This window comes from Heterodontus francisci, chromosome 30 (genome assembly GCF_036365525.1).
Source record: "Heterodontus francisci isolate sHetFra1 chromosome 30, sHetFra1.hap1, whole genome shotgun sequence".
NCBI classification, from domain to species: Eukaryota; Metazoa; Chordata; class Chondrichthyes; order Heterodontiformes; family Heterodontidae; genus Heterodontus; species Heterodontus francisci.
Genome location: NC_090400.1, coordinates 10,402,715 through 10,416,061, shown reverse-complemented (window position 1 = coordinate 10,416,061; position 13,347 = coordinate 10,402,715). Strand labels below are relative to the sequence as shown.

The 13,347-nt window shown below is 43.4% G+C and overlaps 1 protein-coding gene across 3 annotated transcripts in view; it reads right to left on the bottom strand.

Annotated features, from left to right (window-relative positions):
- eif4h (eukaryotic translation initiation factor 4h) overlaps positions 1-13,347 on the bottom strand; it is a 75,516-nt gene that overhangs the window by 21,862 nt on the left and 40,307 nt on the right. For all 3 annotated transcript variants that reach the window (XM_068010084.1, XM_068010085.1, XM_068010086.1), the window contains exon 4: positions 10,315-10,408. In XM_068010084.1, the coding sequence (XP_067866185.1) occupies positions 10,315-10,408 (94 nt within the window). The remainder of the gene's footprint in view (positions 1-10,314; positions 10,409-13,347) is intronic.

Below are 13,347 nucleotides of genomic sequence, written 5' to 3'. Positions count from 1 at the left end.
GACGGTCTGGAATGCACTGCCTGGGAGGGTGGTAGAGGCGGGTTGCGTCACATCCTTTAAAAAGTACCTGGATGAGCACTTGGTACGTCATAACATTCAAGGCTATGGGCCAAGTGCTGGCAAATGGGATTAGGTAGACAGGTCAGGTGTCTTTAATGCATCGGTGCTGACTCGATGGGCCGAAGGGCCTCTTCTGTACTGTATTATTCTGTGATTCTGATTCTGTGAATTCAGTTGTCTCCCGGCTGAACTCGTGGTCCTGAGGTTTCTGGCTGGCAGATGTGGTCAACTGGTTCAGGATTTTCTTGGGGAAAGTGAAGAAGATGGTTTTCTTCCCAGGGTCTCTGTCTGCAGCAATGATAGACTTGGATGGTTTGCAAAAAACAGGCAGGGTTTGAACTTGCCAGGTTGCACATTCATCCTCAAACACTCACTTCTAAATCTCACACTGCCATAGCTATGCTCTGGTGGAATTTTCATCTGGGATGATTCTGTGTTGAGTTAGACTCTGGACAACGTGTCAGCTATTACATTGCTTTTTCCTGCAATGTAGGTAATTTTTAAGTGGTAGGGTTGCAAAAGCAGACTCCATCAAAATAGCCTTGTATTCTGATTTTTGGATTTCTCCACAAAGGTTAAAGGATTATGGTGGGTATAGACTATAGTCTCCCTATATCCATTCTGGACCTAGACCTCAAAGTGCTGGAGAGCTAGCAACATTGCCAGTACTTACTTTTCCAAGGTGGAATACCACTTTTGGTGTCCATTTAATTCTTTGGAGAAGTACCCAACTTGTCTCTCAGTGCCCAACTCATCATCTTGGAGCTCGATGGCACCTACCCCTTGGTCACTAGCATCAACTTTAAATGGTTTATTAAAATTTGGAGCTGCGAGCTCTGGTTCATTGGTTAAGATGGCTTTTTAGCCTCTTAAAATCTGTTTGGCACCTTTCTGACCACACTACCTTTGCGTTTTTCTGCAGTAGGTCTGTCAATGGGGTGGCTGTAAGTGAAGTTTGGGACAAACCTGTGGTAAAACCCACACATGCCCAAAAATCGCATTATTTCCCATTTGGTCATGGGGACGGGAGAATCCACCAGCTCCTGTATTTTTGCTGCTCTGGGTAGCACTCACCCCAGACCTACAACATGCCCACGTAGATACTTGAGCTTTAGCAAACTCGTTTTTTGTGTGGTTTACCACAAGGTCAGCTGACTGTAACCTTCGGAAGAGGGCTTCCAATTGGTCTAGGTCCCCCCCCGCCCCCCCACCCCAGGTCTCACTGTACACTAACAAATCATCCAAGTACACTACACAGTTAGGTAGGCCAGCCACTGCCTGGTTCATCAGGCTTTGGAAGGTGGCTGAGGCATTCCTTAATCCAATGGGCATTACTCAGCACTGCAGAGTGCTGCTTGAGTGCACAGAGTGTGAAGAAGGGAGTTTGGTGAGTGACAGGATTTTAAGGTTTAATCTCTCTCTGAAGTCTAGTTTTTGTTTACATTTAGCAATCAACTAAAATTATTGTTTCAAGTTAAAGGCAAGTTAAGTTTCTTCCAGTTTTAAACAGGGATATACAAACTCTCAAGAGTTGCTGTAACTAGTTAATTAGGCAGCTAGCTTAAACTGCTTTCTGAGCTCTAGAAAAGCTGACTCATGATCAGAGTATAAATTCAGGGGTCTCTGAGTGATGCGTGTCTGCACTACATGCTGCTTGAGTGCACAGAATGTGAAGAAGGGAGTTTGGTGAAGAGGGGAACTATAAATTAATTAAGAAAAATACATTTAATTTAATTAACACAATGAAGATGGCAGGACAGGTGATATGTTATGGTTGCAGTATGTGGGAGCTCCTGGGTGCGATGGCAATCCATAGCAACCACGTCTGTAGTAGGTGTCTGCGGCTTGAGCAGCTTCTGCTCAGAGTAGATGAACTGGAGGCCCTGCAGACATTGTGATGCATCAGGGAGGGGGAAAGTTACTTAGACATTTTGTTCCAGAATGCAGTCAGACCCCCGAGGAGAGGATCGTCTGATTTGGTCAGTGGTCAGGGACAGCAGGGTGTGACTGCAAGTTAGGTAGGTAAGTGTTACTAAGATCGCGAAGGTGGCAGTGGAGCAGTCTCAGCCCTTGAAATTAAGCAGCAAGTTCGAGATACATACAGCTTGCATGATGGACAAGAGTGGGGGCTGTAGTGTGGTTCAGCAGACTGACCATGGCACCATGGTGCAGGAAGCCATTCAAGTGGGGAGAGTTAAAAGGAATGTCGTGTAATAGGGGTCAGTATAGCCAGGAGGATAGGCACTGTCCTCTGCAGCTGAGAGCAAGAGTCTAGAAGGCTGTGTTGCCGGCCTGGTGCCAGCGTTCCGGACATCTGCTCAGGGCAGAGAGGAACCTGCAGTGACGGGGGATGATCCAGTGGTTGTGGTCCACGTAGGTACCAACAACATAGATAGGTCTAGGAAAGAGGTTCTGCATAGGGAGAATGAAGAGCTAGGCACTAAATTAAAAAGCAGAACCTCAAAGGCATAGTGCGTGTTCACTACACTTTACAAAACACTGGTTCGGACTCAGAACAAAAGAACAAAGAAAATTACAGCACAGGAACAGGCCCTTTGGCCCTCCAAGCCTGCGCCGATCCAGATCCTCTATCTAAACGTGTCGCCTATTTTCTAAGGGTCTGTATCTCTTTGCTTCCTGCCCATTCATGTATCTGTCTAGATACATCTTAAAAGACGCTATCGTGCCCGCGTCTACCACCTCCGCTGGCAACGCATTCCAGGCACCCACCACCCTCTGCGTAAAGAACTTTCCACGCATATCCCCCCTAAACTTTTCCCCTCTCACTTTGAACTCGTGACCCCTAGTAATTGAATCCCCCACTCTGGGGAAAAAGCTTCTGCTATCCACCCTGTCTATACCTCTCATGATTTTGTACACCTCAATCAGGTCCCCCCTCAACCTCCGTCTTTCTAATGAAAATAATCCTAATCTACTCAACCTCTCTTCATAGCTAGCGCCCTCCATACCAGGCAACATCCTGGTGAACCTCCTCTGCACTCTCTCCAAAGCATCTACATCCTTTTGGTAATGTGGCCGAACCAAAGTCTTATACAACTGTAACATGACCTGCCAACTCTTCTATTCAATACCCCGTCCGATGAAGGAAAGCATGCCGTATGCCTTCTTGACCACTCTATTGACCTGCGTTGCCACCTTCAGGGAACAATGGACCTGAACACCCAAATCTCTCTGTACATCAGCTGGAGTATTGTGCCTAATTCTGGGCACCGCCTTTTTGGAAGGATGTGAAAGCTTTAGAGGGGGTGTGGAAAAGATTTATGAGAATGGTCCCAGGGATGAGGGACTTCAATTACGTGAACAGATTAGAGAAGTTGGGATTGTTCACATCAGAGAAGGTAGAGAGGAGATTTGGAAGAGGTGTTCAAAATCATGAGCGTCTAGACTGAGTAGATAGGGAGAAACTGTTTCTGTTGGCGGAAGGGGCAAGAAAAGAGGACACCGATTTAAGGTGATTGGCAAAAGAAGCAACACTGACATGAGGGGGAAAAAAAATTATGCAGTGAGCAGTTAGGATCAGGAATGCACTGCCTGAGAGTGTGTTGGAGGCAGATTCAATCATGGCTTTTAAAAGAGAATTGAATAAGCACCTGAAGAGAAAAAATTTGCAGAGCTATGGGGTAAGAGTGGGGAAACAGGACTAGCTGTTGCTGACAGCTGGCACAGACATGATGGGCCAAATAGCCTCCTTCTGTGTGGTAATCATTCTAAGATTCTACTCTGTGATCCATTCAACTATTTGTCTCTTGACTCCATATGCCCTGACCTTTGTCATGTGCATATTGTGTGTTACTTTATCAAAAGCCTTTTGAAGATCCAAGAGCATGGCATCTACTATATTCCCCTTGTGTACTCTCTACATTACCTCTTCAAAGAGCTCTATCAGTTAGTTGAGCATGACGTAGCCTTTTGGAATCCATGCTGACTATTTTATCTTATATTTTCTCACTCTAGATACTCGTCTATCATTTCTTTTAGTATAGGTTCCATCTTAATGTCTACCATGCATATTAAACTGACTGGTCTATAGTGCCCAGGTTTTGTTTGATCGCCCTTTTTGTATATCGGAACAACATTAGCTGTCTGTCACTCCCCTGGCACTACTCCCTCTTCTAGAGAACCTGTACATGTAAACTGGTGCCTCTCCTCTCTCCTCCCTAGTTTCCTTGAGCATGTGTGAGTATAGACCATCCAGACCTGGGGTTTTATCCGCTTTTTGTTTTTCTACTTTGCCAATTATTTTCTCTCTTTCTATCTAAGCTTTATTGATATTCTTCATCAGCTCATTCTCTAGTGAAGTGTCTATTTCATTGTCATTTTTAGTAAAACCTGGGGAAAGGTAGGTATTCAATACTTCTGCCATTTTTCTGTTACTTGTGAGCTTATCTTACTCATCCTTTAGTGGCCCTATTCTTACTTTAATTTTCCTTCAGTTATTTATGTGTCTATAGAATGCTTTATTACTACTTTTTATACTCCTTGATAACTTGATTTTGTAATTTCTCCATACTTTTTTTTAACTTCTCTCTAAAGTTCTTCACTTTCTCTTTCAGCCTCCTCTCCTTTAGCAACTAAGCACTTCATATATGTCTTTTTCTTTAGATTCAATTTTACTTTTAGCTCTTTATTCATCCTTGGTGCCCCACAATTAGCTTGTTTGTTTTCGGCTTTTAGTGGAATATACTTCTCTTGAACTCTATCGATTACCCTTTTAAAAACTGCTCATTGCTTCTTTGTCTCTTTGGACCCAAATCATCTCAGAGATGCAGTGAGAGTGGTGGAGGGTTGGAGTGGGGGGGGGCGCAAAATCACATTGGAAACCCATAAGTAATGTTAGCATATTTGGTACTGGCTCTTTAACTCAGCCAGCTCATTAGCACTTTTCTTCCAGGTTTGGCATCCAATGCATGGCAGCGGGTGTGATGAGGTCCCGCATGACACGATCTCAAGGCCCATAGTTAAAGAGTTAATCTGAAGATGGAATTTGGAGTAATTTGGAGTTGGCAAGAAGAGAATAGGAAATGTGACTATGGACTCCGGATGGTCAAAGGATGCGCTGCAGTTCAATGATGCCTCACTTGGTGTACCCCTAGGGTCAGTGAGGAACTGGACAGTGACACTTTGCTCCAGCAATGCAAGGAAGAAACCTGTTGCTGGCAACAAGAAGGCACGGATGGAGGTCATCCAGGAGGTCAGTGGCAGCAGCATCGTGCTATACCCCTGGATTCAGTGCAGGAAGCATTTTTAATGACCTAACCAGATCAGAAAAGGTAAGTACAGTTGCATATTCACCTACATCCTGCTGTGCGCATCACCCCATCCCCTCGCTCTGCCTTGTCAAGCCTACTCCATCACATTCACATACCTTGCACGTGCACCCATATTTCTCTGCCTTTGCACTTCCTCACATATCCATCCTTCATCCACCACTGCCACTCACACTTAAACTTATGCAATTTCATGCCCTGATTACCACCCTCACCAATTGCACTGCATTCGTCAGGTAAACACATGCTCTTACAGTCACTCATAGGTCTTTTCTTTCCCTCGTTGTTGGAGAAGTGATTAGAGAGCACTAGGGAGAGGGAGAGAACTGGAGATGATCCTCCACACATTCCCCAGCTCACAATAAGGAAGCGCTGCAGAGCAGTGGCTTTTCCATGTCCCTGACCATTGGAGATGGGCACCTCACAGCTACCTGGTGATGCAATTAAATACCAGCGATCCAACTGTCATACAGCATTCATGTTGACTTGATTTCAACAGCAAGTGAAATGTGACTTCTTTCATAATGATAAGTTGCACAATTCTTACCTCGCCAGTGCTAATTCATATCTTTAACTCCAATAGGGACCTCACACATTCAGCAGCAGTTGCTGGAGATTGTGGACAACAATCCGTCAAAGGAGCTGATTCCTTCTGAGGATGCACTGTCACAGGACTCACGCATAACATGCACCAGTTCAGAAACTCACACACTGATGGGAACTGTTAGGCAGGTAGTTGGGTTTTCACCCAGTGACTCTCACTTCACAAGTGAGTAGGTGTAGATGTCGGTGGACAGGGATAGCAGTGGAGTTCCTGCATCGGAGGGCGAAGCCCCCGCCAACTCTGCTTAGATGAATGCAGATGCTGTTGCACGGGGAATGATGATGAAAAGGAGAATCATTAAGCAGCAGCAGATAATGTGTGATGCACTGACAAAGCTTCCAAGTACACTGACCACAAATGCAAAGAAAATGGAGCAGTCCGCCACAAGAACAACTGGGTTGAAATTGCAGGGCTTGCAATGATGTATTCTTCCATTGTTGATGGCCAGCTCTGTGGAACATCAAACGCTGCAACCAAATGAGTCCATGCACACCTTGACCATGGCCATACATACTCTGGATGCCAGGATAGCTGCTAGCTTAAATAGAATGACATGTACCTTAGCAGTGACCTTACAGTGCTGCACTGATTTGCACCTAAGTGTTCTGCAGCAGATTGGGAGCAGTGATATGCAGCTGGGCCATGAAAGGGATGATGCTGAGAGGGCACACGAAATGGGGACTACACTCAAACTTTCACTTCTCCCCATTTACCCCCACCTCTGTCAGCACCTGACATGCTTCCTCATCTCCCAATGAACAAGTCTGTCCTTGCACAGGTGCTGATGGACCAGTCTTTGATGGGGCCCTCGCAGGCTGCAACACACAGAGGTTGTCAGCCAAAAGTATCACAGCAGTGAGAGCAGGGATCTGAATAGCCTGCCTCTACCTCTGCTCAAGGCACAGGGGTTGCACCATGTAGGAGCGGAAGGAAAACTTTGTAGTTACTGTTGTTTAGTTCAAATAAATGTTATTCATTTGCACCATTTTCCCATCTTGCCCATTCTTGGTTGCTGGTTGGCAAGTCTCCTTTTAACTTGTTTTATGATAATTGGGAAAATATGAATTGACAGGGATTAACAGGGAGATGTGCAAGGGGTGGTTGATTGTTTGCAGGACTGCTTTGTGTGAGCGGTATGATGGGAGGGAGCAGGTAGAGTGGCTGTTACATGTGCTTTTGATATCTGTCTAATGATACACCTAAGTGCATCCCTGGCTGCAATGTGAGCAGCTAGTGGTGCATTGCCTTTATCACCTTCTTGCTCATTGGATGATTCCAAGGAGCAGGAAGACAAAGAGGATCTGAGCTCTGTGCCTTGTTCCTCCTGCAGATCCAGACTTCACTGTTGTGCAATGTTGTGCAGAGCACAGGAGACCACGACCATTCTGGACACCCTGGCTGGTGTGCATTGAAGGAAGCCTCCATATATGTCTAGGCACCTGCAGGTCATTTTCAGCATTTTGATGACTTGTTTGATCACACATTTGGTAGTCATATGACATTTGTTGTACTTCACTGTACTTAGCTGTTGGGCTTCATTGGCTAGGTTTCTGACGAGGGTCATCAGCTAAGTTTGAAGTGGGTACCCTCATCTCCTTAAGTGTGCTTGCAGATCTAAAAATGTCAGAGAGCTTGGACTGCCATAGGACAAAAGCAGATCTCCAGGCATCTTGCGCACATCTTTTGGTAATATCTTTACCTGGTTGCACATCAGCTGCTCATGGAGTGGAAGGCCTTGCAGTTGACAAATACAGCTGGCAGATCTGAGGATGGTTGGACTGCCACATGCATGCAGTTGATAACACCCTGCAGTTGTGGGAAGCCAGCCAGAGATGCAAATACAAGCATCTGTTCATTCTGACCTTTTATTAATTCATTCATGGGATGTGGGTCGCTGGCTAGGCCAGCATTTATTGCCCATCTCTAATTGCCCTTGAGAAGTTGGTGGTGCGCTGCCTTCTTGAACCTCTGCAGTCCATGTGGGCTAGGTACACACAATGCTGTCAGGGAGTTCCAGGATTTTGGCCCAGCGACAGTGAAGGAACGGCAATATCGTTCCAAGTCAGGATGCTGTGTGACTTGGAGGGGAACTTGCAGGTGATGGCGCTCCCGCGCAGGTTTGGAAGGTGCTGTCTAAGGAACCTTGGTGTGTTGCTGCAGTGCATCTTGTAGATGGTACACGCCGCTGACACTGTGCGTCCGTGACGGAGGGAGTGAATATTTGAAGATGGGGTGCCAATCAATCGGGCTGCTTTGTCCTGGATGGTGCCGAGCTTCTTGTGTGTTGTTGGAGCTGCACCCATTCAGGCAAGTGGAGAGTATTCCAATCACACTCCTTACTAGTGCCTTTTAGATGGTGGACAGGCTTTGGGAAGTCAGGAGATGAGTTACTCGCCGCAGGATTCCTAGCCTCTGACCTGCTCTTGTAGCCATGGTATTTATATGGCTACTCCAGTTTAGTTTCTGGTCAATGGTAGCCCCTAGGATGTTGATAGTGGGGGATTCAGCAATGGTAATGCCATTGAATGTCAAGGGGAGATGGTTAGATTCAGTTCCGAAGAAGGGTCACTGACCCGAAACGTTAACTCTGCTTCTCTTTCCACAGATGCTGCCAGACCTGCTGAGTGATTCCAGCATTTCTTGGTTTTGGTTAGATTCTCTCTTGTTTGAGATGGCCATTTCCTGGTACTTGTGTGGCACGAATGTTACTTGCCACTTATCAGCCCAAGCCTGGATATTGTCATAGATGCTCACTGTTGTAAACTGAAAGTGAGTCCTCAGGGTGAGGACATGCCCTCCAGGTGTGGCACACAGCCTGCTGGCTTTGGGGAAGCATTGGTGTGCATGATAATTTCTCATGAGGTACAGCTGAAATCGTTACCTCACTATGTGGAGGACTGCAGATGTCAAATTGTTTAGCACTGCATGGAGCAATACATTGGGACTCCAACATGCTGCTCTTACATCATACTTTTCAATATTTTTAAAAGGATGAATGAAACAAAAAGATTGAACAGAGAAGTTCATAATTTGTCAAAGATGGCAGCTAACATTACAACAAGATCTTACAGGCAGTAAATGAGATGAATGACCAGTTAGTCTGTTTTTTGCAGTCTTAGTTAAAAGAGGAATGTTGGCCAGGATACTAGGAGATTTCTTGGCTCTCACCAAGCAGATGGGATCTTGATGTAATGCCAGCTGAAAGCATGAGTTTTGAGTCCTGTGTCCTGTTGCTGTGTTGATCAATAAACCAAGACTCACCCACAACAGTTCCTCTTTTACTGTTGAGTCCAACGGTGGTGTGGGCAACTAAACTAATGTGCTGACTCAATATCAAATGGGCATCAGCTACCAAAACATTGATCAGGAAAAGTGTGTTGCTGTTACCAATGTTCACAACCTCACAACACACCTGGTTGAGTCAGTACCTCCATACAAAAACAACACTCCTCTGCCAGTATTGAATATGCTATCAGCTGAATGAAGTGTCAGCTGGTTTCACTGGAAGCACTCTCCATCAGAGTCAAAAAGTAGTGCTTTCAAGTCCTATTCCAGGACTTGAACATGTAATCTAGGCTGACCCCTTAGGTCAGTACCTAGGGTGTGCTGCATTGTTGGAGATTATGGTTTTGCATGAGACCTTACATCAAGATCCCATCTGCTTGTTGAAAGCAGAGAATACTCCTACTATCCTGGTCAACCCAATTCCTCCCTTAACTAAGACTGCAAAAAACAGATTAACTGGTTATTCATCTCATTTACCGTTTGTAAGATCTTGCTGTACATGTTAGCTGCCATGTTTGACTACGTAGCGACAGTGACTATTTCAAAAGTAGGTCAGTAGTTGTGAGGCACTTTGGAACATCCTGAATATGTGATTTAATGACACATAAATGTAAGCATTTCTTTCTCTCTAATTTAACTTGTGAGCTTTTGAATGGGAAGTCAGCTGGATAAGAAAGGTATTTTGAATGTTCTATCAAGGCATATCTATCAATACTTCCTTTTCAAGATTTATGAAGTTTATGCAAAGATGACAGACTGAAGGAAAATAGGTAAAATGTATATTTTTAAAAAAACAAAAGTATGTACTATACCACATTACAGTATCTGACTCATTGGTTTGGCTCATAACATGGGAAATAATTTGAACATTTCGAAAGTTGGCAAGCCTACTGACTAGATCAGCATGTTTTGGTATCAGTATCTCACTGCTGCGCCTGATAAAAATCTATGTAATATGGCCCAACCATTCAACACTGCCACATTATGTTAGTTATGTCAGTATTGCAGTACAGCTGTGTGGGGAAACTAAAGGAACCTCAGAATGTATTAACATACAGGAAGGAACAAGTGTCTCACCTCCTCTGTCATCTGATCTCCTGAAGCCAAAACCACCCTTCTCTTGCTTTCTGCCTTCTGCTATGTCAACCCGAAGAGATCGATCACCAAGAAGCTGTGGAAAAAGATTGAATATGTTTCTTCTGTGGCATCTACCTTTTGGTTCTGTGCCTTTTTAATTAGTTTAATTACAGTCAAGTTAGATTCCATCAAGCTAAGCTTGCATTGTAGCTAATGCTTTTCTTCACTTGTTATAATCCACCATCCATGTACTAAAGTTTTCATACAATATTCTACAAGAGAAGTATCAAAGACTGCTTGTGGGTAAATAGCATACTGTTAGCATTTAATTTTAAATTTATGTTCAGTCCAGCAAACTCATGTCCTCCAGCACTGTCAGTCAGTGAGATTATATTTATCTGCGCTGTATTTTAGGGACTGAATCCAAATACTGATGGAATGAAAGTTTCTGTCCTCTGCTTGATAATAGAATTAATTTTGATGTAGAACTCTGACTCCAATTCTTTCTGGATGATGGCACACTGTCTGCTTATAATACAATGCAAATTGCCTCACAGGTTACTCTTTGAGCTGATGCAAATACCACTGGATGTCAGAAGAAGTGAAGTTGCCGACCTGGGAAATATCCTTGTTTATCAATATCTGCTCATGAAGTCGCTTAAATGAACTGCTTATAAGCTACCCATGACCTGTGGTGGTGCATACTTTAATCAAAGCATATTGGTTGTTCCATATTTTAAAACAGCAACTCTAGTGCAAGTAATGAATCAGAAATTAACAAGACAAAACGTCAAAAGGAATTGCAATGGACAATAGACCAGAAGAACCTGCATCTCATTCTTTGTCAAATACTCATTTAGGCTTTTGATTGTCTGAAGGAAGGAGGAGGAATCTGCTGGAATGGACATATTTTCCTCTCCTTCATTGGGAGGTTTTTCCATATAAAAGCAAGGCAAAGAGGTTTTATCCCAATATATCAACCTGATTTAGCTGTGTGGTTTCCCATTATGTACAGCAATAGTCTTTTGTTTCTTTAGTAAGATTATGATCCTTACCCGTATGTTATACTCTATATACTGAACCATATTACTCTTAGATAGATAAGAAAGTTGTGGACTGCAGGAAGGTATCAATGGTGAGATGGGTAGAAAAGTGGCAAATGGAATCCAATCCAGAGAAGTATGAAGTAATGTATTTGGGGAGGACAAACAAGGCAAGGGACTGCACGATAAATGGTAGGATACTAAGAAGGGTAGAGGAACAGAGGGGCCACGGAGTGTATGTCCATAGATCTCCAAAGTTGCAGGACAGATAGTCACAGGTACAGGTTAAGGCGGCACACCATACAGTTTCCTTTATTAGCCAAGGCATAGGATATTAGAGCAGAGAAGTTATGTTAGAACTGTATAAAACACTAGTTAGGCCACAGCTAGAGTACTGTGTACAGTTCTGGTCACTGCATTACAGGAAGGATGTGATTGCACTAGAGAGGATACAGAGAAGATTTACAATGATATGCCTGGAATGGAAAATTTTAGCAATAGATAGATTGGATAGACGGAGGTTTTCTTTGGAATGGAGGATGATGAGGGGAGATTTAATTGAGATGTATAAAATTACGAGGCCTAGATAGAGTAGATAATAAGGACTTATTTCCCTTAGCAGAGAACTCAATAACCAGGGAGCATAGATTTAAAGTAATTGGCAGAAGGATTAGAGGGAATTTGAGGAGAATTTTTTTTCTCCCAGAGGGTGATGGGGGTCTGAAACTCACTGCCTCAAAGGGTTTAGAGGCAGGAACACTCATCACATTTAAAAAATACTTGAATATGTATTTGAATTGCCATAACATGTAAGGCTATGCACCAAGAGCTGGAAAGTGAGATTAAGCTGAATAGCTCTTCCTCTGCTGACACAGATACGATGGGCTGAATGGCCTCCTTCTGTGCCACAAATTTTCAATGTTTCTGAATCACAGTCAACTTCTCAGGAAACCTTCACATTAACTTGTTCCAGTAATAAGTGGTACAGGAGCAGTGAAGCAAAAGTACTAGTGTACATCACATCAGTGCTTGAGTGGGGGAGGAGCACACAGCCACACATACACTAAACATACAGTACACCTTCAGTAGTATTTTCAATAAAGACACAATGCATCACCATAAAGTACACAATTGCAGAAATATATCCTGTGGACTGAATCTGTTATATTGTTTTTCCTATCAACGTTAATTCTGATACAGTTCCAAAGCTCATGCTTCACTTGGCTTTAATGCTTGCACACAAAAAAAATCAGTTACCTCCAAAGAATTTTGACTGATTTTAATACTGTCAGTCCTTAAGTCTTTGCCATTGCTAGATGTAGTGGGCAGGTGGAGTTCTAAGCCCAACAATGCTGTTTCTATGGCAAATTTTGTTATCAATCACAAAAATAATCTGCAGAGCAAGAGTGACACTCGTGCTTTTTGGGAGCTGTATTTTGTTCCCTGGTTAAGCCCCTTCTTTCAGCTGACAGGGGAATCAATGTATAATGAGCCCCATGATTTCCAGTCCCAAGTGCATAAAATAGGTCAGCTTAAGATCTAAGTAAAGAATTACCATAATTTTAAAAATGTGTTTATGATGCAAGAAACTTTATTTCCCATTCGTTCAGTTATTGAGAAAATAAGATGTTGGGCAAATAATTTCAAAAATATTATGATTTACCTTAATCATTCCCATTCTCTTCCTTGCTGGCATTTTTATTGGTAGCTGTATGCTGGTTCATCATTCTTGATTGGTACTTTTCATTAGATGGTTATTGATACAATCCCAAACTCTTCACTTGCGATCTGCTGCTTTTTTTTTACACATGATGTTTAAGCCAGTCAATACATCTCTTTTGAAGCTATGTTATATGACATGCATCAAGCATATTACAGCCATTTTTCTGGGGCATATTGTATAAGAAAACCTTATGATCCAACACCGGAACCATGATTTGAGCACATCAGACATCGGGTCAATAGTGTTACGACCACTTAAAACAAATGT